The 27,963-nt window shown below is 40.1% G+C and overlaps 3 protein-coding genes across 3 annotated transcripts; 2 read left to right on the top strand and 1 right to left on the bottom strand.

Moving 5' to 3' along the window:
- The first annotated feature begins 19 nt into the window (after window positions 1-19).
- On the top strand, window positions 20-5,182 carry adma (adrenomedullin a). Its single transcript, XM_086071023.1, has 6 exons — window positions 20-72; window positions 650-788; window positions 2,822-3,081; window positions 3,675-3,777; window positions 3,861-3,974; window positions 4,055-5,182. The coding sequence occupies exons 4-6, from the start codon at window positions 3,683-3,685 to the stop codon at window positions 4,356-4,358; spliced, it is 513 nt and encodes a 170-aa protein (XP_085927149.1). The 5' UTR covers window positions 20-72; window positions 650-788; window positions 2,822-3,081; window positions 3,675-3,682; the 3' UTR covers window positions 4,359-5,182.
- Window positions 5,183-13,623: 8,441 nt separating this feature from the next.
- Window positions 13,624-22,319, top strand: ampd3a (adenosine monophosphate deaminase 3a). Its single transcript, XM_086071020.1, has 14 exons — window positions 13,624-13,872; window positions 14,445-14,631; window positions 14,934-15,099; window positions 15,171-15,390; window positions 16,729-16,858; window positions 16,939-17,133; window positions 17,218-17,349; window positions 17,523-17,686; window positions 17,768-17,894; window positions 18,017-18,180; window positions 18,253-18,373; window positions 18,619-18,792; window positions 19,658-19,768; window positions 21,059-22,319. Exons 1-14 carry the CDS (start codon window positions 13,652-13,654, stop codon window positions 21,230-21,232), a joined length of 2,286 nt encoding a protein of 761 aa, XP_085927146.1. The 5' UTR covers window positions 13,624-13,651; the 3' UTR covers window positions 21,233-22,319.
- A 158-nt stretch (window positions 22,320-22,477) lies between these two features.
- Window positions 22,478-26,277, bottom strand: lyve1a (lymphatic vessel endothelial hyaluronic receptor 1a). The gene is made up of 6 exons (XM_086071022.1): window positions 26,110-26,277; window positions 25,864-26,041; window positions 25,641-25,780; window positions 24,394-24,570; window positions 24,231-24,303; window positions 22,478-22,831 (listed from the first exon to the last, which is right to left on the bottom strand). The coding sequence occupies exons 1-6, from the start codon at window positions 26,189-26,191 to the stop codon at window positions 22,765-22,767; spliced, it is 717 nt and encodes a 238-aa protein (XP_085927148.1). The 5' UTR covers window positions 26,192-26,277; the 3' UTR covers window positions 22,478-22,764.
- Window positions 26,278-27,963: the final 1,686 nt, after the last annotated feature.

The raw sequence follows: 27,963 nt of genomic DNA, 5'->3' as shown, positions 1-27,963 counted from the left end.
CGCTTTGGCCCTCAGACTCGGGGGCCAGTCCAACACACCCACCAGAGATCACCACCTTTTTGAAACTGAAAGGTACTCCTTGGGAATTGAGTAATGCAAAGTGATATATTTTATTATTAGTTAATGATGGTCATCTATGTGAAGACACTTAATCATGTTAATCATTTGATGATGTAAATATCAATGTGCAACACGTTATTTCTATAAATCTCTGCAAGTGGTTACATGTTCAAATCATCACTTCTACAACATTCTACGAAATCACATTGTCCCTTCGCTGGTGAGCTATTTTCAGAACAGGCCTCTGGGCTAATCATGTGGTGGTTGCTCATGACCATTGCACTATAAAATAGTTGTTTTGAATATTTTACATTCTTGATTCATGACCACCAGTCTGTTGTTTCAGCTGTAATCTAACAATAATGCATCATGCATCTGATATAATCAACGAAAAAGGTGTATGGAAGTTGTTTGAAGGTTTTAAGTCATTTAGTTTCATGTACTAGTACGCTCTTTGTCCTTGTTTGGTTGGTTGGTTGGGGGACGTGGTAAAGGAAGCTTTAGAAGGAACATTTATTCCATGACATGATGCCATACAATGTTAGTTAAAACAGCATGAGTGTCCATTTAATGAAATGAATCGCCGCAGGTAGACGCCTCAGAGGAAGTGGTCCTCTTCAGATCCTATTCCGGACGTAAGAGGGGATGAGAGAGGAGAAGCGGCAGTAAAACAGGCCAAATCTGCATGTCAGCGGGTGACACAAGGCAGGCAAACTCCAAACAGGAAGGTCAGATCCGAGATTCATATACTGAGACTCAGAACTGAGAAGCAGATTTGCGAATTACGTATTTACCGTGCTGTCCAGTTTCTTTACAAACAAAACATCTGCCCCTGTTGTTAAATGCTACATGTCTCATATATTTTATAACATTCACAGGTGGCAAAACTACAGGGGCTTAATGGACACCAATTTTGTGATTTTGCACATGCAATTGGTTAGTCAATAATATTAAATGGCATTTAAAAAAAAAGTTGTCTCAAATTCAACTGAAATTGTCAAAATTAAAAATAGCAGGAACACAGTAAAGTACAATATGTACTATTATCTTAGCAATCATTCTTTGATTTTGTGTTAGTCACTCTCTTTGTGCAGCCACCTCAAAGCTCGGTAAAAGGAATGATGACATGCAGAACATTTTTGAACATGAGCCAAAACATGAGGAAATCCACAGTGGGTGTTTCATGTACTGTTGTTGATCATTACACAATAAATATACAAAAATCGCTACATACAACACGTGTTTGACAGATAATCAATAAAAATTATGAATCATCCAACATAAGCGTGGCCCCAAGCGCCACGCGCTCTTTTTCCTGACATACACGGGCTGTAATTACGCACGTTTCCTGCCACACGTTCGTACCGGAACTGGCAGTGAAGGATGGGACAAACCATGTCACTCATCCTACGTTTGCCAAAAGATGTCTTTATAAGGAGACAGAGAAAGCTGGCGCTTTACTGTCATCATTTCACAATTCTGATTGTTGTCTTCCTGTAAGTGGATCACTTGAGGCAACTGTCGTTACTGGTTTACAACACATGTGTTTGGCATTTATGTGTTGTGTTGAGTTGAGTTTAAAAAGTCATAAATACAAAGTGCTGAATAGCTAGCAAATGTTTCCCTTTTGCAAATACTAAAATGAATCAGATTTAGCGCTGTATTTATTTATAGAAGTTTGGGATGCTGATGGAATGTCAAGTGAGCTTGCATCAAATTAAGAAAACATGTCGCAACACATTTCCCCTTCGATTCCAAACTGAAAGGAAAATACAAAACTGAAAGCACTATTCCGTTGCGCTCGATAAATGAAATTTATAGTTCGCCGGACCTTGGGGAATTACTATTGTGGAATTTATGCAATGTTAAATCTGACAGTAATCAACAACATTTCATGTGCTGTATTTTTTTGAAAAAGTACAAAATAATGTCCATAAGATGCGCTCTCTCTCTCTCTCTCTCTCTCTCTCTCTCTCTCTCTCTCTCTCTCTCTCTCTCTCTCTCTCTCTCTCTCTCTCTCTCTCTCTCTCCATTACCTGAACCATGAGGAGAAGCAGTATATTTTAATATGTTTTATTGTAATTGAGGTTTATTGCATTTACAATCTTTCAGAATTGCCTATTTTACATAACTTTACCTTTTTTTAAATGTAGATATTATATTTAAAAAGCCTGGGTAAAAAGCACACGAACCTGAACAAATGGCAATATTTGTCTGTTCTATTCTATTGATTGATGGATCCCTGTGCATGCATTCCTAAGGGCAAATGTGTGGCTAAATGATTTGCCAAGTCTTTCCTGAAAGCAACAAATCATCCAAATTTTTCAAAACATGTCTGGACCAATATTGTTCAAGTGGATTTTTTTTCCTTACTCAATTTATTCTTAGATAATTGTAAAATTCCACCTTCCCGTAGTCTGCAAGGTAAAATAAATCAAGGCGTAAAGCCAGTTATTTACCTTGTACAAACAAATACCTTGAGTGTATTGGATTTACAGTCAGGCATATTTACTTTATTTAGTGATATAACCAATGCTTCTCTCATCCCAAAAATCTCAAATTCATCAAGCTGACATGGAACTTCACTGTGTCAGGGAGTGGCGTGAAAAGGAGAAAATGGAAACATTCCTTCAATTTGACATGCGCAATTATGGAACCGTATCAAATCAATGGTCAGATTTGACAATATTTCCATTTAAGGAAGAATTGTAAAATGTTGTCAAATTACATTGATGTATGTTTTTTTATTTTTTTTATTCAGTAAACGCTCTACAACTATTCGTGGTGTGTTTTGCGCCACTGGGAGAAGAAAGAGGTGGGTAGGGGGGGTAAAGGATGAGAGTCAGTCAATGAGCCCCTCCCACCTTCTGTATAAAAGGCTCCCTGTCTGGTGTGTAGCTATTAGCAGAGTGACACAGCTGCCTTACAGGGCTAGTGGCAATATTCCCCAAACCTGTGGAATACGCGTCTGAATATCTGACCAGAAAAAGAAGAGCTTTGTCATCCAAGTGAGAATTACAGGTATGTTTACTTCCTTTTTCTCTTCATGAGCACTTACCTATGATTGCTGCTCTGCCAGCTGATGGCTTTATCCTTGCTTTTTTGAGGTCAGGGCACAAGTGTATAGACAAGGACAGGTTATCTGTCTGGTTATATAAGCAGTTCAGCTCTTAATGTGTGCGCGCGTATGTGGCGGAACCTCTTTTGAGGTGTAGCACATCTAAGAAAAACCCTGCAACTAATTACAAGGCATTTTAATCACAAGTCAAATGTAATTCTATAGCTGTTGTTTTACTGTTATTGCGGCAAGTCTATTTTGGTCGGTCCTATTGGTAGACAGTGTCCTTCACATTATTGGCCAGGGGCCCAAAGCATGGTTGTAGGTTTACTTAACTGAGGAAAATGTGACCCTCGCTTAACTTCTCAAATAAATGAATGATGATAAGTGCAAATAACTTGGCTTTTGGACTCTTGTGTAAGCATTACTAATTTACAGCCATACTGTACTCGAGGGATTAACACACATAGTGGCACAGTAGGGAGTTTGAAAAGTTAAATTGTAATGTACGTGTGATATTGCAAATGTCTAACTGGATGTTTTCTTGCTTCCACAGGAGGAAAAATGAAACTCATCTTCCAGGCCTTCCTCTATTGCTGCCTGGTGGCCACAGCGGCACACTGTGTGGAACTTGAAGTGAATCCCAAGTTAAAAAAGAGGTGAGTTGCTGGGGTTGCTTGTCGAGACGACAGTTGTCATGATCGGACTTAAGACTAATGGATTTTTGCCCTTCCTCATTTAGACTCAGCATATGGCTTGAGAGCAGACTCAGACGGAATCTGGACAGCACGACTGCGAACTCTGAGCACTTTGTCCGGCAAGAGGACATCAGGGATACCATGCTGTCACATTCCAGGTATATACCTTCAAATCAAGCGCTTTTTCTGTCACATACATAAGCATCTTGAATCAACCCTACTTCTCTTCCTTCTCCAGCACTGAAACCAATGTGCGAACCAAGAGGTCCCAAAATTCTGCCAACCAGTCGAGAAGACAGGGTTGTTACCTGGGGACCTGCTCGGTGCACGACCTGGCGCACCGTCTGCACTTACTCAACAACACGCTGAAGATTGGCAGCGCCCCCCATTCCAAGATCAGCCCACAGGGGTACGGCCGCAGACGTCGCTCCCTACCAGACCGCACAGTCGCACTGAGGCTGGAGCAGGGCAGGCTCAGGCCTGTGTGGCGCACCACTGACTCTCAGGTCCATAAGCTTGAGGCTCTGCTCAGGCAAACATGAATGGGACTTTGCAAGAAAAGAAGAACGAACGCCAAGGGAGTCTTAAGAGTTAGCGTACTCTCTGCTCTCTTCTTAAATTCTCTGAATGCCTCAGATTTGCCAAGTATTCTCCAGCAGCATTTTTCCAGGTCTGGGGACCAAGTCAGAGCAAGACTGGCTGCACTGAGTTTCTTAAAGAGCTGAGCCTCGCTGCTCGGTGATGTGGAGCGAGCAAACCACTGCAAACACTGGATGGAACAGCGTGGAGCAACTACAGGTGCTGCTCTCTGCTTGGCCGGGGGGCGAGCCCCCACAGGGTTGATTCCTACCCAAATGAGTGGACTTATCCTCTGGTGTAAAAGAGTGAACACTCACAATTCCTCCTCCACTTTGATAAGTGCTATCCTGCGAGGATAAAAAGCTGTGAGCACTTTTCCATTTGGACTTTAATGAATGGTCAGGAGAAGATGATGTGCATTACCATGCCAAACAAGGGGACAGACACTCTCAGCCTATATCAAGTTTTGGGCACTGTATAAAGGAAAATAAATGCCTTAGATTCTGTGAGTTATGTGCCAGTCCACAATGGATTGAAATATACTTGAAGTTGTTATTTGTACAAAAACACGTGCAATCTATATATTTCTTTTTTTCATGGGGATACTGTATATGTATATAGGAATTCATTTATTTAATATTATATAGAAGTTACATCTAAACGCATAGAACTATTTTTGTACAGAAAGAAATATATGGTATATGGGCATTGTATTCTTTTGCAGACTGTGGTAATAGGAGAATTGTTTTATTTGGTATATTATATATTTGTAAATGTTCTCTATTTTATTTGTGTTACAGCAATAATATTGTCATGTAATAAACATTTTGCAAACAAAACCTTGACCTTGTCCAGACTTCCTTTTGCTCCCGGCCGCCGTAAATTCCAGCTCAAGTGGCGCGGTCTAGTGTCTAGAGAATATAGCAAGACAGGCAGCACCTGGTCTCTGTTAAATGATTACAGACTCTCATTAGAGTTTCCCCTCCTCTCACTACATTCCCTCAGTTATAACCTTCCACCTCTCCAGCCCCTTTTTTAAGAAAGGGCAGACAGGGTCCGAGGCACATTCCTGCTTGATTCAGCTCATATTTGTCGACTAAGCCAACTCAGAGCCGCTTTGGGATGCTGAGGCTTTTGCTTTATCTGTCTTCATTGGTAAAAGATGGTTGGAACAGAAGTGGAAGGATGTGGTGGTGGGATAGGGGGGCTAACATTCCCACAGGAGCAAACTGCTGGTCATTCCGTTCATATTCAAGCAGCCAAGAAAGGACTATAAGGCTGCAGATCTCATTTATTATCAGCTCTCACTTTTTGTGCTAGGCTAGAGCAGGGATGTCCAAAAAAAATTCCACTGGGGGCCCACATGCAAAAATGGAAGGAAGGAGGGCCACGTCACCTCATGCTTAAGAAACATGCTAAAATCAATCTAATACTACACACTGCAGGTCAACATATTGTTAACCTAATAGTACAATGGCCAAAGTAATTTTTTGTGTGTGTTTTTTGTGAGTTATCGAAAAAGCAATTTTGGTCATTTTTAATGGCAAACAAAGTTCTTAGCGTTTGCGTGATTAAAAAATAAAATAAAAATCAGTTTATATTTTTTAAATATTCAAAATTGTGTAATTGTCTTAATTTGTTAAATAAAAACATCTCTAATTTACATTAAACTGTTTTTTTATCATTATTATTTTTTACTTTTTAAAGAAATATTTTAAATAAAAGTGCATCTTGTTACATTCAACTTTTTTTTTAATATTAGTATTTAAAAACATCGCAATATCTTGTGGGTCATGTATAATTTTAATATTGGAATATCAGCGGGCCAATAAAAAACAGACCATGGACACTATAGTACAGCGTCAGGCAAAAATAAAAAATAAAATACACAGTATTGATATGTATAACCATTCATCAACTGCAGCGTTCCTCCTGTTCAGGGTAACCGGGAGTTGGGAAGTGGTCAGGCAAATCACTATACTTCTAGAATCTTTTCATCAAAAACAAGTAGTCCCAGCTTGACCGCGGTAATGAACCATGACAACCCACTGAGGTCATCCAGAAGGTGCTGTTTCAATTCAAGGGCTCATTAAATGCTGTAGAATTAAATAAGCATAATAAGGTGGTTTGTCATTTTTGAGATGTGATGTGCATGATTAAGCGTTTCATCTTCTGAATCTACACCACTTATCCTTCAGGTTCAGGAATCTGAAGCCTATCCCAACACACTTTTCACCTACCTGCTAATTATAATTTAGTCTTCCGTGACTTGAACATTCAAGTGCTGGATTGTGGGAGTAGGAGTGATTTATAAATACAAGGAGAATTTGGAGATTTTGCACAAAAGCAAGATTTGAAGCCAGAACCCTAAACCTTCTTTGTATGCTTCAACTATGATGTCCACTCTAAAGCACTACATATTTATTTAAATTCTAATCACAGTTGCATTGCTGTTGATTTTAAAAACATCTGCTGGAGATGTTCTTTGATTTAGTTTAATATACAACACTAACATGGATGTTCCAACATGGAAGGGTGACAGTAGGTGACCTATTTAGAATTTCAATTATGCATTCTCTATTGCCATCTAGTGTGTAAAAATGGTTACAATGTCAAATTGTCATATTTGTAAGTTTTTTTCCTATTACGTTATGATCTATATTTATTACAGTTTAAAACAAGATTTGACAACAACAACATATTTTTTTTCAATTCATTATGAACTTCATATGCAATACTGGCTTTTCAATGAACTTCACTACACACACTCAAAAGGCCTCAACATAGACTGCACGAATGTTCATCTACAGCAGCAGCCTACAGTAATAATGTTTGATTTTGATTGACAAGAGTTATTCATTTACCAACATGTTTGCTATTGTTGCAATAGATGTCAGTTCTGTCAGTCTACATTGTATCATACTGACAGTTGTTATTCATATTGTATGTAGGCCTACTGTTTATTTTTGCTTATTGAGAGTGACATATTCAAGACCCATTTTAATGCTGAACAGCACACCTCTATATTATTGCACACTAGAACAACAGACTATTTATTTATTTATTTATACATTTCATTAATGTCATAACTAAGCAAAAACCTAACTTGTGAAGACATACTTGCACCCGGATCTCATTGTATTGTAAATATTTTGTCTTGTGATGCCATATATCAGTATTAGAAGTAGCCTACAGTACTGGCAAAATACGAAATCGAAAATGCTAATGAATAAAAGGACACAATTAGCAGCACCGGAATTCGGTCTTCTATATTTCTACCCGTTAAATATAAATTTGCTGTATCCTCAAGTGTGCGTGAAAGGTATACGTGTAAAGGTGTGCCATGATTAGACTCAATTAACCTGAATGTGGCCTTGTCACTGTACTCTAATTATGTGCGGTAGTCCTCGCTTCAGTAAGCCAATGAGCTGATGACGCCATTGGTGTGATCACAGCACAGAGACACTGATTACTGCAGGACATTGTGCATGTTAAGCCAAAGAGAAAAATCATGTTCAGATAAGTGATGTGTTAGATGACTGAGCAATGCTAAGGGAGGAGAGGGCAAGTGTATAATCAGTTGTTCCAACTCAGATGTCCATTAAGGCGATACAGGCGGCTCAATGTCAGTACTCTAAAGCCAACTCTAAAAGTACACTGATAACCTGGACTGAGAGGATTAGCCTCATAATCTAAACACTGCCTGGCTAAATGAGGGACTGTGGGCCTTTGGCTTCTTATGGCCCCAGCAGCAAGTCCATGTCGTCTTCATGGGTTTCCAAAAAGAGATTTGAAGTGAACTTGAGCCTGATATGATATTTCATCAGCCCGATTCAGACATTATGACAACCAACGTATTAACACCAACAGTGATAGAAATACAGTAGTGTGCAGTTGTTGACCTTTTTCTACTGCAGTTGTTTTTGTGTCCTATAATTCAGTGGATGAAGTCCTCACCTGGATTTTTTTTTTCTCCAGGAATGAGCATTGGTGCACAAAGAATAGAACAAGCTGTCCCAAAAGTCAAAACACTACATTTGCAGTTTTTGTTATCATATCAATTTTTAATTGACATTGAAGCACTGTTGCAAAATTGTCACCTGTCAATAACTTTTCTGTCCGGGACTGCAGTTTAGTGCCAGTTGGGAGCTTTCTGCCAATCAAACTGCTCCAACACATAATACAGTTTACGTGATCAAGTTTCTCAAAACAAGATCTGTTCCTGACAGGGCTGGACTGGCAAAAAAAATAAAAAATAAAAAATAAAATAAAATAAAAAAATCTGCCCTAGCATTTTGGCCCAGCCCGACTCCTGCCTAACATGTATGTATGTATATTGATGATGTTTCAGTTTGCTATCTATATTTGAACTGGATTAATGGACTGCTCCCTCTAAATTGTGGGCCAGTCTCTTGGGGTAAAATGTAGGAAAATAGTAGTTAAAAAGCACTGCATCGGCCCCAAAAGTGGCCGGCCCACTAGTCATCTGCCTTGTATGCCAGATGATCAGTCCAGCCCTGGTTCTTGACAAACAATGCAGCAGCAGCAGCAAACTCTTACAGCAGACATTTTACACAGGCCAAGGTGAGGTAAAACTAACAAAAATTCACGGGCTAATTGTGGAAGAGATAACACGTTATCCACACTAACATGAAGTTGCTCAAACAGCTGCAAATGGAAGATCATGATTCTCAACAACCTGAAGTCAGTACGAGTAAAGCGTTGTCACACTCCAAAGCATCTGCTGAATCAAGATTTTGTCGATGCTGAGGTCCATAGCAGATGGCCGGATAGACTTTCCCTGGATTTTTGTGGAAATTTGTGGGCTACGTTTGAAGGAGTCTGCAAATTGGGACAGCCATAGCTTTCACGCTGCATTACATTAACATTAGCCTTCAGAATTGGGATACATAATGGGATTAGATTGTTCATGAGCAAACAGCTAAAGAAATAGCTGTTAAATGATGCCATTCTAGTATAGTGGCTCACATAGCTATCACTGCAGCTTGTTCAGTGTATCTATATTGTATATACAGTATCTCACATTTGTTTGAATTTTCTTATACTTTTTCATGAGACACCAATGAAGAAATGGCACTTTGCTAAAATGTAAACAAGTCAGTGAACAGTTTGTATAACAGTGTACAATAATGTCTAAACTGCTGACAACAAAGGTGAATACACCCCTAAATGAAAATGTCCAAATTAGGAAAATTTGTCATTTCCCTTCCCGGGCTCATGCGACTCTAAATCGTTTCAAGGTTTCAGGTCCTGTATGGGAAGCAGGGGTGTTAATTTGGGTATAACTCTCACACTCTTGTCAAATATGTACACCATATACTGTGTGTTGTGAAATGTTTTTGCACACAGGTCAGGAAAAACAAATTGCAGTACTTTAACTGTCTTTATCTGAGTTGACTTGGTTTAAAGAGAAATACATATGAAAGGTGCTAATCTTTGTAAGGACTATTTATTGTCAGGCTGATGATGTGTTTGCAGCAAGCTATGGCAATGAAGGAGTTAAGGATGGACTGACGTGGACTTGCAGGGTGGTGGATGAAGTATCACATATTGAACGAGGCGTGAGTCGTCGTTTCTCAAAAGGAAACATGTCCGCTATTTACAAACTCTTCAGAATCTGAAGTGGTGAGTGAAATTATTTGAAAATGCATAATTATGCTGATGGCTTGCGTAGATTAAAAAATGTCTTACTTACAGCTTCGTGATACTGCATATACAGTGCACATTAGAATCAAAACATTGCATGTGCCAGCACTAATAATGTTTTCAAGCCGTTAAATTGTGATGGAGAAAGAGAGATGCCTGGGGTGGATTTCAGGTATACGTTAAATATGTGCCATAAAAGTTCAACAGAAGGATCAGGCTTAAACAAAAAGGTAAGTTTCTATTGCTTATTTGATGGATTGGTTTCCTTCTTACATATTGACCGCCTGGACACTTCATTAGATACACCTGCACAATACAATGATGTGTTGAAATGGATACATTTTGTCTGAAGTCAATCCAAAAATTTAATGATAAATGTTTATTATTGTGCTTCTACTTTGCAGCGGTGTAGATTCTCACTGAGTGCGGTTTTTAATGGCTCTCTCTTGGAACTAAATGAGGGAATTTTTTTTTGAATGGGAGTGTGAATGGTGTACTTTTGATACAGCTAGTACATTGAAGCTCATTAAACTGCAAGTGGCCGTGCGTGTTATGGCCCAATGTGGAGTTGGACTAAACTGCCACCTGCTGACCTAAAGCCAGAATGCAGCTCAAACAATTTTCACACCGTAGGTAAAAATCAAGATGAGAAAAACTAGAAACAGAAACAACAACAATACAATCATAAACAACAAGACATCTAATAAAGTGTCTGGTGTGTTCAAGTCAACTTTTTATTTATTTTTTATTTTTTATCACAGTCAGGGAGGCAGTGCTGTATTCAACGACTGAGTGCAGTTTACTGTAATTTGCATTGATCGTGATGTCTTCTGGGAAAGAAAGGATGAGAAGACAAATCATTACTCTTTCAAAGCAACAAGTTGTGTTAGGAAAGAGTGAGACGTCTCCTCTCTACTGCTTTCTTACTGCTTGCCTGGTGATGAGGCTTTAGATCCCAATAATGGACGGACTCCTATGGGATTAACACATGCTGTGGGAAAATAATGAATGATAATGTCAGAGATCATTTATGGATCTTTCCATAATTCCACATTTACAGTGCAACAGACTTAACGATAGGGCACTCATTGCCACAGTTTCTACAAGGAACAGAGAGAGCACCATTAGCTTGCTCCCCATGTTAGTGTCCAATTGTGCTTTCTAAAAGGCTTTGCCATAAAATCGAATCTGTTTCCACCCACACCGGCTGCAGCAACACTGAATAAAACATGTTTCCTGGAAGCATTTGAGCCATTTGTCCTAATGTGACAGTCATCGACAGAAACCCTGAATCTATTGACTCCCTGCTTTGCAAGAAAACTTGTATATTAATCACATACTGTGCTGTATTAAAATGAGTAGTGTATTTCGAAGAATTTAAAATGCATGGAATGATGATGAATTGATATCCACTTATGAAGGCCTGGCTCAGTCTCTTGTTTTAGTTTATTCCTAATGTGTATCATAGAGTTGAGGACAGTAAAGTAATCAATGTAAAGTAGTCAAGTCTGTTTCAGTATATCACAGTATATGCTTGACCACCATGCCTGACTGTAGTTTCAAAAATATCAGGTGCGTGTACTCACGTTTGTGGAATACTGTAATTAGCTCTTGTACAAACCATGCAACCTCTGGTACTATTTAGTATCCCTTTAGCGCAAGCCGGTAAGCAAGATAACCAATGTCATTACAAAAAGCTTGCAGGCGAAAGAGATTGCTGCGGTGAAAGTAAGTATAATCTCATTCGATTTACTGAATAATTGAAAAGGTCGCCATTTGCAGATCAATACAACAGTATGATCCGATCACGTTTCTTGATAATGCTCTACAGCAATACACACTTGTTGTCTGAATAGTGTTGTGTATCCAGGATGGCAAGCTTCCTGGAAGCACTCTCACACGGCGGAACACTGGATTAAATAACAAGATTCAACTTGGCCTGTCTCTGATGTTGTGTCTATGGCAAGCTGTTTGAACATGTATTCCATATCCGACTTCTCTGCTGGATTGCTCATGTGCTAGCATATTCTTTGTCCTTGCTAGTCAGACGGGGAGTCCTATGGGGGGTGCTTCGGGAGTACGGGGTACCGAGCCCCCTGATACGGGCTGTTTGGTCCCTGTACGACCGAGAGTTTGATCCGCATAAGTCGAATTTGGTTGGACTCCGCCAAGGCTGCCCTTTGTCACCGATTCTGTTCATAACTTTTATAGACAGAATTACGAGGCGCAGCCAAAGCGTTGAGGGGGTCCGGTTTGGTGGCCCCAACATTGCATCTCTGCTTTTTGCAGATGATGCGGTGCTGTTGGCTTCTTCAAGCCGTGATCTCCAACTCTCACTGGAGCGGTTCACAGCCGAGTGTGAAGCGGTTAGGATGAAGATCAGCACCTCCAAATCCGAGACCATGGTCCTCAGTCGGAAAAGGGTGGCGTGCTCTCTCCGGGTCGGGGAGGAGATCCTGCCCCAAGTGGAGGAGTTCAAGTATCTTGGGGTCTTGTTCACGAGTGAGGGCAGGATGGAGCAGGAGATCGACAGGCGGATCGTTGCAGCGTCTGCAGTGATGCAGAATCTGTATCGGTCTGTGGTGGTCAAGAAGGAGCTGAGCCAAAAGGCGAAGCTCTCGATTTACCGGTCGATCTACGTTCCTACCCTCACCTTTGGTCATGAGCTGTGGGTCGTGACCCAAAGAACAAGATCCCGGATACAAGCGGCCGAAATGAGTTTCCTCCGCAGTGTGTCCGGGCTCTCTCTTTATAGATAGGGTGAGAAGCTTGGTCATCCGGGAGGGACTCAGGGTCAAGCCGCTGCTCCTCCGCGTGGAGAGGAGCCAGTTGAGGTGGCTCGGGCATCTGGTTCGGATGCCTCCAGGACGCCTCCCTAGAGAGGTGTTCCGGGCATGTCCCACCGGCGGGAGGCCCCAGGCACTATGTCTCTCGGCTGGCCTGGGAACGTCTTGGGATCCTGTCGGAGGAGCTGGTTGAAGTGGCTGGGGAGAGAGAAGTCTGGGCTTCCCTGCTAAAGCTGCTGCCCCCGCGACCCGACCCCGGGTAAGCGGTAGTAAATGGCTGGATGGATGGATATTCTACTCTCTTCCTAGTATAAAGTTTACTCAGTTAAGACTGGGACCGAATATAGTCTTTTCCCGAGTAAAATTTATTCTACAAAATTTACTGTGCAGATATTAACTCACTCGTAACATGTAGTCCTACTAATGTGCAGAAATACATAGAGTTGTGCAAAAACGTTACTATAGTAAGACACAGTGCTGCTATAGATGTGCCCTATAGTCATTCTACTGCTGCACTAAATTGTCCTACTAGTTAGCACAAACATCGTACTAGTACATGAACATTCAGCTGGATGTTCAGATGTTTCATAAAAACAGCCGATTTGGAACCGTTCACCTTTCCCAGGCGCTGCTGTTGTGCAGCAGCCTGCCCTCATAATGTCACACAAACTGTCCCATGTGAGGATTTTCTTGTTTACAAAACATTGCAATCTTGTCCAACTCCTGTGCAGGGAAGAAGGGCGAGTCCTTCCCCACTGTACTGTTACCACTTACTTCACTCTGGCTTCTTCCAACGTGCAGACATGCCTCGCCAATTCCCCAAGGTAACTCTGAGTGAGGCTGAAGAGGAGACCCAACTGCTGGTGGAAAAGGTGTACGCGTCAGCCCTGAAAGAAGAGGACAATAAAGATGCATTGTCCATGTTCACGGTGCCCGAAGATTGCCCCATTGGCCTCCAGCAAGCCAAAGAGCACGAACTGCTTAAGGAGCTGGCGGAACAGCAGTCTGAGGAGAGCACCAAAAGGTAGGCCTCACTTGTATGACTGATCAATAGTATACATTTGTGAGAAATCAGAAACGGACCAAATTTGGACATAGGAGGCCTTCACTTCGCTGAGACAATATATGTGGTGTTAATAATATAACATTAGCTTTATAATTGCTTATAAATGCCACAAGAGGGTGCCAAAGCACTACTTTTGTTTAGCTGAAACGCCTTACTTCACTTCAACATAGTTCCTTGTCACCAACATGCCACTAAAGTAGTACTTGCCAAGGACATATAGAATATGTAAAGGTATGCTTTTAATTTTGACGCAATTAGAATAGCGTTTCTTAACCCTGCTCCTCCCAGCCTGTTTTCCATGTCTCCTTCAGCCAACACTGCGGATCGTTATCAGGCTTCACGCGGAGCTTTCCTGGTTAGCTCATCATTTGAAACACCTGTGTTGTCTGTTGGAGACATGGAAAACAGGCTGGATAGGGGTACTCGAGGACCAGGGTTGAGAACCACTGATTTAGAAGTTCCTCAGATACACAATAATAAGACTGACCTTTGCATTTAACTTAAATCAATTTGTGTTCCTCGTTTTACAGGCGCAAAAGCTTGAAGATGATTCGTTCGCAGTCCATGTCCATCCAGATTTCAGGGAACCCAGACTGGATAAGTCCAAGGGCTCCTACGCCATACCTGTCTCCCAGCTCCAGCTCGCTGTGCTCATCTGTGTCAGAATACGGCCCCGATTACCAAAGGGTCACAATTAGTGGCGATTACTGTGCAGGAGTGAGTGCAACTGGCTCACACACACACAACTGATATACACCAATACAGCAGTTTAATTACTTTCCCTTTTAAAAAGAATGGAAACCGTTCATCCGTTCTAGTCTCCCCCCCACCCCTAAAAAACAAAACAAATATAATATAGTGACACTATCTGGAGAGGTCACAACTCTATATTAATATTTATAGCACATATAGCAATATTTCAAAGTAATTCGTAGTGTTTTTTTTTATATACATATACTGTGTTTCCCCACTTTGTTCAATAAATAAATGTGTCCTTATTCTCTTCACGATCGATTCAGATCACAGTGGAAGACTACGAGCAGGCAGCCAAAAGTCTTCTCAAGGCTCTGCTGATTCGTGAGAAATATTCCAGACTGGCTTACCACAGATTCTGCAGAACCACAGCGCAGTTCCTTCGCAGGGCTGAAAACGTCAGATGGAGCGAAGAGGACGAAGTTCAACCAGGTTTTAAGATACGCGAGCAAACCAGACTACTGTGATTGGTGGAAGATGTTAACTTTGTCTTGGGTCTCCAGATATGTGCCCGTGTCCAACAGAGGATGAGGATCCGTACAGTATGGAAAACATCCCAGAGAACCTGACCTATGAACTAAGGTTGTTGGATGGAATAGTGCACGTGTTTGATAGCGCTGAGGATCTCAGAGAAAATCGTCCACATGACCTTCCTTATCCAGATCTGGAGACCTTTGCTATAGATCTTAGTCATGTGCTTGCAATGATTGCAGATGGACCCACGTAAGTTGCCACAACAAACTGACGACAATCATCTATGCTGGTTCTGTAGACTCACAAAGATTTCCTTTTAATGGACACCTACTCTATTGGTCTATCCCTATGCTTCCCAAACACTTTGTTGTGGTCAATTATCAGAGCTTACTTAATAGTTCTGCCAGAAGGTAAAATTAACCCGTGTTGTCATCTGTTGCAATTTATACAACAGATTACAGTCAACTACAAGAGCATATTTGCAATTTGGCCTATTGGCGGAATTTTGTGTGTGTGGAATCTATCCTCTGTTCTTCTCTAAAAGATGTCACTTTGTTGAGTAAGAGGGGCTTTTTGTTGTGTGTGAGACACTTTTTGGGGAGGATTTTTGTTGCAAGTTGTTTTTTTCCTTGTGTGATAGGTTTTTGGTGTGTGTGTGTGTGAGAGAGAGTTTTGTTGTTGTATGAGAGGTATTTTGTTGTATATTTGAGTTTTTTTGTCTGTTAGATTTTCTTTTCTTGTGTGAGCATTTTTTGGTGAGTGTGAGAGTTTTTGTGTGAGAGGTTTTTATGTGTGAGTTTTTGCTCGCTAAGAGTTTTTTGTTGAATGAGACGAATTTTGTTGTGTGTGTGACAGTTTTTCGTAATGTGTTAGATTTTTTTGTTCTCATTTTTAGAGATTTTTGAGAGAGTGTTTTTTTTTTGTTGTTGCATGTTTTTATGGGGTTAGGGTTAGTGTCTTGGTGTTTGTGAAATATTATAAAAAAAATTCATGTAAGAGGTTTGTGTGAGTATTTTGTTGTGTGAGAGGTATTTTATTGTGTGTGCGGGGTTTTTTGTCAGAAATTTTTGGTCTGAGGAAAAAATGTGTGTTTATAAGATATATGTTATGTGTGTGTTTATGAGATATATGTTGTTGGTGAGAAAGTAGACAGTAAGTTTGTTGTTGTATGTGAGAGGTATTTTTTGTGTGAGTTTTATTTTATTTTTTAGATGTGTTTCATTTTTTTAGTGTGTGTGAGGTTTTTGTTGATGAGTGAGACTTTTTTGGTGTGTGAGAGGTATTTTGTCTGTGGTAGAGGTTTTGTTTTGCTGTTGATCGTGTGAGAGTTTTCATGTGCGTGTGTGACCGGTAAATTATTACCTGATAACTGGGTTTATCCTATACGGCACCCTTAAAGTCTCCAGCTGTTTGGTACAAAATGTCGACTATCTAACATCTAAATCATTTGTTCTGGCTAAACTTGCCCCCCAAAAATGTCATTGGTTTTGGTTATTAAATGCAACTGTGACTTATTTGCAAATGACACTTTGCTACTTAAAAAAAATACAATAAAATCCTGACTTGCTGATTTCTGATTTTTTTTAGAAAAACCTACTGTCACAGGCGACTCAATTTCTTGAGTTCCAAGTTCCACCTCCATGAAATGCTTAATGAGATGGCTGAGCTCAAGGAACTAAAAAGTGTTCCTCACCGAGATTTCTACAATGTGAGAAAGGTAACACATGGGCAACGAGACCATCAATCATGCCCTTTGAAAAAATATAATAAAAAGGAAACACTCTTTTTTTCACACAGGTGGATACACACATTCATGCAGCTGCGTGCATGTCTCAGAAGCACCTGCTGACATTCATCCAGACCACATGCAACACCGATTCGGACCGCGTTGTCATGACAAATGCTGGCCAGGAGATGACTCTTGAGGGAGTGTTCCACAGACTCAACATGGACCCCTATGACCTTACTGTGGACTCTCTGGATGTACACGCTGTAAGGAAAAGAATGTCACTATTCATGTTTATACAGTAACATCACAGTTGATACAAACACATTTGTGCGTGTATATCTCTACAGGGAAGGCATACGTTCCATCGCTTTGATAAATTCAATTCCAAGTATAATCCCGTTGGAGCCAGTGAACTCAGGGAAATCTTTCTCAAAACGGACAACCATCTCAATGGCGAGTATTTTGCTCGCATAATAAAGGTAAATGTAGTCACAGTTACAAGTTAGCATATCTGCCTCATAGTTTTCAGGTTATTGTATGTTTTTATAAAGTACAATATAGAGCGCTGTATGTCTCGTATCGCAAGGCATGGCTGCGTTAGCAAAGAACAGATTAGCCTGTTTTGGTCGCATTCCATTCCCACCATTAACAGGAAGTGGCCCACGACTTGGAGGAGAGTAAATACCAACACGCGGAGCCACGCTTGTCCATCTACGGACGTGCTCCAGAAGAATGGCACAACCTGGCTAAGTGGTTCATTCTACACAAAGTCTACTCTCCAAACATGAGGTGGATGATTCAAGTACCGAGGATATAGTGAGTCGTCCTTATCTACCAGACCCAATTCCTAAAATTTTCAACAACACCTTGATGAGAAAATATTTTCTATGTCTTTAGTGACATTTTTAAGTCAAAGAAGCTGGTGCCTAATTTCGCCAAGATGCTGGAGAATATCTTCCTTCCCCTCTTTGAGGCAACCGTTCACCCGCAGAGTCATAAAGAACTTCATGTTTTCCTCAAATATGTAAGTTGTACAGTAAGATTTGAAGAGTTTAAAGTAATTAAACCAAATTCCACAAGGATCAAGAATTATAACACAATATTTTGTATACCATCGCTGATGAATCATTCCTCTTCCTTTCCCAGGTATCGGGCTTTGACAGCGTAGATGACGAGTCCAAACACAGCGATCACATGTTCTCATTCAAGAGCCCAAAGCCAGAGCAGTGGACCGGAGATGACAACCCCCCATACAGCTACTACGTCTTCCACATGTATGCAAACATCATGGTCCTCAACAATCTCAGAAAGTAAGAGCTCATTCTTGCCTGCATAATATGGCTTGTTGAAGGAATGTAGTTTTCACCGTGTGGGGTCTGCAGGGAACGTGGCCTGAGCACCTTCCAGTTTCGCCCCCATTGTGGAGAAGCAGGCTCCATCACTCACCTGGTATCCGCTTTCCTCGCGTCAGACAATATCTCACATGGGCTCAACTTGAAGAAGGTACGTCACACTGACCCGATGTCTAGTGTGAATCAATGAACAGCATGGACTGAAATCAGTTGAATGTTGTCCTCCGTCGCCCTCTATTGGCCAGTCGCCACAAGCAACATCGCAAACTGACTACAAATACTCTTACCAATTTTGCTTAGGAATTCACTGACAACCAAACACAATACTAACACAAGCCATGCACATTTTTTTATAATGTATGAAATAAAAAAGAGCATCTAATTCCCACCTTGCAGAGCCCTGTGCTTCAGTATCTGTACTACTTGGCCCAAGTGCCCATCGCGATGTCTCCATTGAGCAACAACAGCCTGTTCTTGGAATACTCGAAAAACCCTCTGCGAGAGTTCCTGCACAAAGGCCTCTGCGTGTCCCTGTCTACCGATGACCCAATGCAGTTCCACTACACCAAGGTAACGCTGTTTATGTGGATTCAGACCTGCATTTCAGTGCACAGAAGTTCAACTCACTGAAACGAAATCTATTGCATGAATAAATTTGTTGGTTGGTTGACAAACTTGACATCAGTGTGCTATTTGTACTGCAAGTGAAGGGCTGCATGCCAACTAGGAGAATTGTATAACTCATTCTTTCCCAGCCATTTTCACTCAAGCAACCTCCTTTGTACTGATTTTGCAAGGCCCACATGATATTGTGTTCTACTGCTATAAAAACAAAAGAAATATTAGAGTCTCTTCTTTCATCAGGAAAAAAAGTATACATGTATTTCTATCTTTTTCCGTTTTGCAGCAATTAGCATGAGAATATAGTGGGGGAAAGAGCTTTTTGCAAGATGAACCAGGTTGATCTCTTATACTCTGCTGTTTCGTGCTGGCCGTTTTTGTAAGAACTACCATTGCTCCAACCGTTCTTTGCAGTTGAGAGGCTGCATCAAAGCCTTATGTATGCTCTAGCACAGAGGTGGGCATCGAGGGCCGGAGTCCTGCAGGTTTTGCATGTTGCCCTTCTCCAACACAGCTGATATATGATCAGCTCATCAGGAAGCTCTGCATAAGCCTGATAACGATCCTGTTGATTGGAATCAGCTTGTGTTGGAAGCGAGAAACCTCCAAAACCTGCAGGACTCCGGCCCTCGAGGACCGAGATTGCCCACCTCTGCTCTAGCATAAAAAAAAATACATTTAAAAAACATATAAATACGTCTTTGGGAGCATGGTAATATTTAAAATAGAACGTATTTATACGTTTTTGGGCGCAAATGAGATGCCAAACTGTATAAAACTCTACTAATACTAATATAGAGCTTCCTGTTGACAGGAGCCACTGATGGAGGAATACGCTATTGCAGCTCAGCTGTGGAAGCTCAGCACGTGTGATGTGTGTGAAATAGCCAGAAACAGTGTGCTGCAATGTGGACTCTCGGACCAGGTACTTGCTGACTACTGTTCATATTTATTTAGAATTTTCTACTCTTTCTTCTTCTTCTTCTTCCTATTATTATTCGTTGTCAGCATAAAGTAAGATCAGTTTTTGTCAGCATAATATGACAATTTTTTTTTTTTTTTTTAAATCCCTCTTGCAGGAACTAAGAATATGACATGAAATTGCTCTCTTGTCCATAAATTCATAAATGATGTAAAGTGGGTTTAATCCGACCCGTGAGATGATTTTGTAAAGTAAACAAATGAGTAATGTCAGACCAATTAATCGGACGGCCCAAATCAAAACATATGAATTCGTAATTTCGCAAGCAATTTGTACGCGGAATGGACCTGGATGCCATTATTTTACACACAACCTGGAGTTACTGTTTATTGAATAAAATAAATAAATAAATAAAGACATAGACCAACATAAATTGAACAAAATCACATGTGCTGAATACGACACACATTCAGCTACTGGTAACACAAACACATATGATATGGATTAACATCCTATAACTTCATTCACTGCGCTACGCAATGCATTCTGGGAACAATATCTATGCAAAACAGGTAGACATAACATGCCCAGAACTCATACAGGCAAAGTTTTGCCAGCGTTCTATTTTTGCATTTGTGTTTTTTTTTGAACAATTTATTTACAGTTGAGCCCCGCCCCGCTATTTAGGGCTGGTCTGCAAATAGCGAAATTCTGTGCAGAACTGACACCAATTCTTTTAAAGTTATATACCATGATTTTTCCGGTCTAGCCCTCTTGGTGATATATTTTCCTCCATGTGGCCCCTGAGTTAATATGAGTTTGAGACTTCTGGTCTAGAATGAAACCCATTTTTACTTGCTTTAATTGAGTAAATAACAAGGATTTTAGACATAAAATTTTCATGGGTTTTAATTGGGCAAAAGTGGCAATGATAGAAACAAAAGGAACAATGCAATGTAAAAAATATATTTTGTGGCTATAGAAGGTAAGTAATTACTGTAATGCAAATGAAACGAATGATACTGTAAAGGAAGTGAATTGCAAAAAAACTGATAAATAAATACATTAAAAAAAAAGAAAAGGAAAAAAGAAACAAGACGGACACAAATGGCCACAAAGGAGCCCGGAGAGTGATTATTATTATTCTTGTATGAATTTCCCTATTATGGGAGTAATAACGCTTTTTGTACACTGTTTTGTTTTAATAAAAAAAAAAAAAAGATTTTCAATGACTTTACAGCAGTCTGTCGGGTGTTAGGGAGTTATCATCTAATAGATATTTTTAATTTCCAGGACAAGAAGCACTTTTTAGGGGTGAACTACCTGAAAGACGGACCAGATGGAAATGACATTTGCCGCACCAATGTGGCTCAGATCCGAATGGCCTACCGACATGAAACTCTGTGCAATGAACTCAGTTTCCTTGTGGATGCGGTCAAGTCTCAAGCCATGAACTCTCTTGTATGAATCCATGATGAGCATGCTGGAACAAAATTCGAGACTCAAACACTCGCATACACACTACTGAAAGACTTTCATAGATATTACACCACCGAACACTCTCACGCAAGTCTGAAATGCTCTCACACACGCTACTGATTTTATTTGCTCACACACTACTGAAATGCTCTCACACGTACACTACTGAAGTGATCTCACACAACTGTGACACTGTCGTACGCATTGTTGAAAAAAAATCACACACACCCTACTGAAACACTCATTCACTAATGAAATGCTCTCACGTATTCTTTGCTCAAACATACACTACTGAAATGCTCTCGCACTCACTACTGAAACACTCACACACTACTGAAATGATCTCACACTACTGCAACAATCTCATTCAGACACTATTGCAATGCTCACACACACACTACTGAAACACTCTCATACGCTGATGGAATGCTCTCACACTCATTACTGATTTTTTTTGCCTACACACTACTGAAACGTTTGAAGACACACTACTGAAACACTCATACAAAAACGTTCTCATACACTATTGAAATGTTCTCACAATACTGAAATGTTGTCTATTGACACACTTAATGTTTACATACATTATTGAAACATACACACACAACTGAAACTCTCTAATGAGGAAACACACTCACACACCACTGAAATACACCCCCCCCCCCTACTGAAAAGCTTTCACACACACACTATTGAAAAACTCCCACGTACAAAACTGAAATAATTTTTGCTCACATTCACTACTAAAACACTCTCATACACACTGCTATTTATTTCAATATATTGTATGAGCACATTTCAGGCCGTTATATGAACACATTTCAATCAAATCTGTAAAGGATTTCAGTCGTGTGAGTTTGAAGGCATTTCCGTAGTGTGTACGAGAGTATTTAGGAATTCAAGTCATTTATGTACTGGTATGTAGTATTTTTCCCCAACAGCCCGTCATACTGCACTCTTAGCATTTACACTACATTTTTATTCTTGACTTTATTAGAGTGCCCGTACCCGCGACTAACTGTATGTATGCCACAATATGCTGCCTTGAATAAAGGAAATATTCACCAAGCTGACAAAAGGGAAAATATCTTGTATGATTAATTTTTTTCATACACTTATGACAAGGGCAAACAATGATCCATCATCACACAAACCCACACTGTATAAACATTTGCACTCCAGACTGTATTGTGTGAGAGCTGTTTACACAAGACACAAGAAACCTGTCGAAAAAGCTTTTCAAACAGTTTAGTTTGGACGAATGTGATTACACACAGATAAATGATGTCTAGTCTAGTTCATTAACGTCTCATTTACTTACATGTACTTCTATCAAAATCATAAAAACAAGGAGCCAGTCTTCAAAGCGATTGTGATTGTTACAAAGAGGCTATATACTATACTGTACATCCTTACAAGCGTTTTAACAATAGACACAAAACACTACGCACGGTGCAAAATCAGATGCGTGTCGCTCAAACACGAGTGAAATCAGACAGGCAGTAACTTGAAGCGACCGTTTAACTTGCAATGTGAATGACGTCTCCACGCTCTTGAATCACGTCGGCTCTCTGGAAGCGCCTCTTCCTGTTTGCAAACACACAATGTCGCAGTCAATGGCTGGTACGAAAAGAGAATTATATGAGAGTGAGAACTGCCGCCCCCTAAACAGGCTTTGAATTGAATTGCCAATAGATCCCAAATGATGACTCCTCAGCTGACTTTAATACAATGTACTGAAATTGGTACTTGGTACTAAAATGTCACAAGATGGCGTCAAAGCACTACATGAAGTTCCACAAATTGCTTCAACATAGTTCTGGGGTATGGAGGATCAAAACTGCCAAAATACAAAATAAATAAATAAATGACTAAAAGTGAAAAGAAAAACGGATATAAAAAATATAATTTAAAAAATAAATCCCCCAAAATAAATATAAATGGAAATAAAAACAACAATATATATACACAGTATATATATATATATATATATATACACATATACATATACATACAAAATAATAATAATAATAATGAATTAAAAATTACATAAAAGCAAAAATAAATACAACAATAAAAAACGAGATTCAAAAAATAAAAATAAAAATAAAAATAAACTGAATTAAATATCAATCAATAAGTAAAAACACTCTGCTCTCACATTTATTTATTTCATGCTGCTAGGACGAAATGTTATTCAAATGAAAGGGGCAGTCTTGGGTTGGACTTTCGTTGGTCGCGTGAGCGGCCCGGCGAACAAGGAAGTCTTGCCGGCTTGCATTGGAGAGCCCCAGCAATGCACGACTATCTTGTCCACTGTCACCCCGACTTGTTATCGAGCAACTCAAGTCGCAAGTTGTGATAGTACTTTATTACTCATTCAGTACTCATACATTCCTAATTATAACATATTTATCATATAACAATTAACGACAGCTTAAAAAAGCGTCTGTGCATCATGATTAACTCATATCGGCTCCTTTTGGTGTGCGGGAGACTTGGCCAACAGGCGGAAATAAAAATAGAGGCATGCAGTCACAAACGAAGAAGAGTTTCACCACTACTGTGACTCAGTAATATGCAGTAATATTAAAATGTTTCTGCAGAGTGATTATTTTTATTTTGTCTAAGTAACTACACAGTTTTTTAATATCTGCTGCTTAAAGCATTTTAACACTACAACATACATGCTATTTATTCTATTCTGTTTTACAGTGTTTCACATGATCTGTCAGCATTGTTTTGTTTTGTTTAAAAACAACAACAACACGATTTATGATAGACAGTAGTATTTTAGTGCCACCTGGTGGCATCTTGGTGCCAAGGAACTGTGTAAGTGATTTGAACAGCTTCCCACCATCGTGTTGCTTCTATACACAATTACAAATTATTTTAGTTGGGGTGACTCGATTACTTGTGGATTTCTACTATTTAGTACTTCCAGAGAATAAGTTGAACACAATTGTTCCGAGAGAAGTCGACTTACACTTTCATGTATGCAAAGACGGCTATTGCAACCAGGAGAACGGCACACGCTGAGGTGATGAGCACAACTTTTCCTGCAACAGTCAAACATGACAAGCTACATTGGTCACATGTGCAATTTATCATGGATTAGGAATTTTGCGTAATGGAGACAAGTGGAGAACCTTTCCCAGAGCTCTGTTCACTGCCGGATAAACGGGCCAGCTGCGCACCGTCCAGGCTATCCAGCACTGAGAGGTCGGAGGTCAAAGAAAGGTTGAAAATAAAGAGCGCGGGGGTAGGACTTAGGGAGTCAGAGGACTTGGGGGTCGTCGCTTCTTCCTCGGGTTGATTTGTGTAATCTGCACATGGCAAAAACACAAGGGGAGATTTATTACATAAAGTACATCTCACTGGTATTGTTCATACTTTGTTAAGGTTGTCAATAAAGGAGATATGGTTATACAAATGATTTCAGTATTGAATTTGAAAAGTTTCTCAGTATTGTAGATGATAAGCAAATTATATATTGTATTGACACCTTCGTAAAATAATGATAATAAAGATAATCAAAATTAAAAACAAACATTACTTAAAAACTAAATGTATTTAACTTTAAAGTTACATATAACATGACTGTACTTAGGCAGTGTTTTCTACAAAGTACATCTTCAGTTGAACTGCTTATGCAATATATTTATGTTTGCTGGAAAACGTACACAAAAAAAAGACTTAGCCCATCTGTATCCACAATTTCCCATTAACCCCCCCCCCCCCCCCCCCCCCACACACACACACATTTTATTCTAATCATAAGTTTATTATTGTGGTTTTCTTTTCTTTTTTTTAAACACCATTTAATGCAGAGCATGTTTTGTTTTTTTCTTGTCTGCTTAGCTATATTTCTTACTCAAGTAGCAAAAATAGTGAGGTGCCGTACACGGGAATAGAACTAGGTGACAAGAAAATATCAATCAATTACTCTATTAAATAATAATTTAATGTTGTTGCCAACAAGTTGCATGCAATGCAGAAATGTTCCCCTTCAGCCTTTTTTTTTTTTAACCTACAACCTAAAATTGCATGAAAGCAGTTAACGCTACCAAAAAAAACCATAACAAACAACAACCACAACAATAAACATATTGGTAAATACAATTTTGGTAAATATAAAAACAAATGGGAATGCACATTGAAATACTGCATGTTGATTAAGATGTCAAATAGTAATTATTTATATTCTGAAAAAAAAAAGGTAAGTAATCAAATAATATGCTTGATCAATTTTTGATGTCTGAGCTAAACTTGGTTATAAAAAAAAGAATTCATTTTCTCATTCCTGTTCAAAATGGTAATATATTGTGACATATTAGTAAAATTAAAAGAATCTGCAGCACATTTTACATGCATTTCTAATGATGAACAATCCTACCTGATTGATTAAAGCAAAACACATCAAACTTCTTGTCCAGTGCAGCTCGCCATGGGAGCAAGCCGATCTGGTTTTGGCCGCAGTTCATAAGTGCCTTGATACGGGGGATGACTGCATAATGCTCGTCGATCCAGCCAAACCTGAAGAAAAGGGAAAAAAACTCAAAAGAACATTCGTATTTTTTTCTTGGTCAAATGTCACTTTGTGTGTGTTTTGGTCTTACCTGCATGTTTCTAAGCCCCTATTGAGGGCTTCGGCGACTTGATCTTTGGTGGCGAGGTTGAGTCCGAGGTTAGTGCAAAGGTCGCGTGCTTCGGTGACATTGAATCCGTACTCGGGCTGGCTTTGATCATTCATACGGCTGAGCTGGACCACTCCGGCGATGCCCTTTGCAGGGAACACTGTCAACAGCAAATGCGTTGTCACTATTGAAAACACAAAGAACCTGTAAGATAGAAAAAAGCCTTACCTTGCAGGTGGATTGTGACGTTCTGACAGAAGGCCGCAGTGATACAAAGCGCGACCGCAACACAAAGGAAAATGGTCTTCATGGCTTCAGGTGGTCGAAACGAACGAATGCGGACAAAGTGTTGATCGCTCTTTGTGCGCCCCCAGCCAAATGGACGGGGTTAAATAGAGGTGATCTGCTCTCGTTGCGCTGTGTGGGCTCTTTGCCCATTGCCAAAACGGAAAGGAAGGGGATGAGGGAAGTCGGGTCAAAGGACCGAGCGCAAGGCCCACGAGACCAGAAGATAAAACAGATGGAAAGCACACTGAAGTTCAACAGCAGGCAAAATTGAGCTGAAAAAAAATTATCGTGTGGAGATAACCTGAATTTCACCTTCTCTAAACTTTTGAATGCATGACAAATTGTGCCAGTACTTTTCCCATAATTGGCTCAATTTGGCCACAAGAGTATAATTTTTTTTTATATTTCCGAGCAAATCCACTTCTTTGCCAATTCCTGTCTGTCAGCAAGCATATCTGTTGCACTCTACATCCCAACCCCCCGTCTTGCCACTATTTCACTATTCTTACCACATCATTATCCGTCCACCCACCAAACCAACCATCCATCAGTCAGTCCATCCATCCATCCATTTTCAGTCCAACCATCCATCCATCCGTCCATTTGACCATCCATACACCTGTAACGATTATCTGCCGGTTGTAAGTTTTTCAACCTCAACACAAACAAAGGAATTTCATTTCTTTGTCCTGGACTTGCCACAGTGGCGGTCAGGGGTGCCAAGAGATGTTCTGTCTCACCGCCCCACAGACCTCCAGCCCCCCAGTTGGGAGTGAGAAGACTGACTGACACACACAAAAAAGTAAAAACCTTTTCAGAAATCTGACAGTTTTTATTTTGCAACAGAACAATGACGTATGAAATATTAAGTGTTTGCCATTTTTGAAATGTTGACTCCATGAAGTGTCGTGAAGATGTCTCATTGCATGGCATATTCTCCACTTAGCTTTCATTTGTGTGCGCGTTTTAACAGTTGCAAGCTAGGTAACATTTATTTTCATGTGTCCAACTATACATGTTTGCATTGATTGAATTTTTACCTTCATCTAGCATGAGATCCAAATTCAATCTGATAATTCTTCACAAAAGCCCAACCAAGCTGGTAGATTTCTAGCTTCTCTGAGACCTGAGGCGCATAGACCGCACCCCTGGAGCGGGGGTGGGACCACCGGAATAAGACCCGTGACCCACAACCGCTACTTCCTCTTTGTTGCTCTTTTTCCCTTGTCTCCCTTTTCACACTGCTGCCCTGCAAGTGAATTGATATATGTCAACTAGTAGAATTTTCACTGAAGCAACCCCCTTCGCTCCCGGCTACTGGGTTTTGACTGATTTTGCAAGGCCCACAGAATATTGTGTTCTACTGCTATAAAAACATGGAACCTACCAAAAGAAATATTAGAGTATCTTCTTTCATCAGGGAAAAAAAATCGGTTTCCGTTTTGCAGCAATTAGCATTAGAATATAGCTAAGTTTAATCATTATTCATAAATAATATTCCTCTCCAGCCAGCAGGTCGGCCCCCGTGAGGCTCCTCTGCCCGTCCTAAAGAACTCTCTCTCTCTTTCTCTCTCTCTCCTGAAATGAACCTCTTTCATCTCTTCTTCAACGGCTTGGTGACCCTCCAATCCAGGACAACAGTTCTCCGCGTCTCGGGCCAACACGAGACGATCTGTAAGTGCAACTTTGCAGACATTAACCAGATTGTACTAATTGGTGCATCCAATTGAGTTAAGCAATTAGGTTAAATGTTGGGTCCCGTGTTTGTTTGATTAGGAAGTCCATCACCTCGTT

This window comes from Leptonotus elevatus, chromosome 3 (assembly GCF_054856555.1).
Source record: "Leptonotus elevatus isolate MCC_2025b chromosome 3, RoL_Lele_1.0, whole genome shotgun sequence".
In the NCBI taxonomy this organism is placed as follows: Eukaryota; Metazoa; Chordata; class Actinopteri; order Syngnathiformes; family Syngnathidae; genus Leptonotus; species Leptonotus elevatus.
The sequence above is the reverse complement of the archived record's forward strand: the minus strand, read 5'-3'. Positions and strand labels throughout refer to the sequence as shown.

What these genes read in the sequence shown, in the direction of transcription:
- adma (XM_086071023.1), top strand. Translation starts at nt 3,683, where the DNA reads ATGAAACTCATCTTCCAGGCCTTCCTCTATTGCTGCCTGGTGGCCACA. An exon ending in AATCCCAAGTTAAAAAAGAG is followed by an intron (nt 3,778 to 3,860) that starts GTGAGTTGCTGG and finishes TTCCTCATTTAG; the next exon opens with ACTCAGCATATGGCTTGAGA. An exon ending in ACCATGCTGTCACATTCCAG is followed by an intron (nt 3,975 to 4,054) that starts GTATATACCTTC and finishes TTCCTTCTCCAG; the next exon opens with CACTGAAACCAATGTGCGAA.
- ampd3a (XM_086071020.1), top strand. Translation starts at nt 13,652, where the DNA reads ATGCCTCGCCAATTCCCCAAGGTAACTCTGAGTGAGGCTGAAGAGGAG. An exon ending in GTGGCGATTACTGTGCAGGA is followed by an intron (nt 14,632 to 14,933) that starts GTGAGTGCAACT and finishes CGATCGATTCAG; the next exon opens with ATCACAGTGGAAGACTACGA. An exon ending in ATTTTGCTCGCATAATAAAG is followed by an intron (nt 17,350 to 17,522) that starts GTAAATGTAGTC and finishes CACCATTAACAG; the next exon opens with GAAGTGGCCCACGACTTGGA.
- lyve1a (XM_086071022.1), bottom strand. Translation starts at nt 26,191, where the DNA reads ATGAAGACCATTTTCCTTTGTGTTGCGGTCGCGCTTTGTATCACTGCG. An exon ending in TGAACAGAGCTCTGGGAAAG is followed by an intron (nt 24,304 to 24,393) that starts GTTCTCCACTTG and finishes TGACTGTTGCAG; the next exon opens with GAAAAGTTGTGCTCATCACC. An exon ending in GTCTTTGCATACATGAAAGT is followed by an intron (nt 22,832 to 24,230) that starts GTAAGTCGACTT and finishes GTTTGCAAACAG; the next exon opens with GAAGAGGCGCTTCCAGAGAG.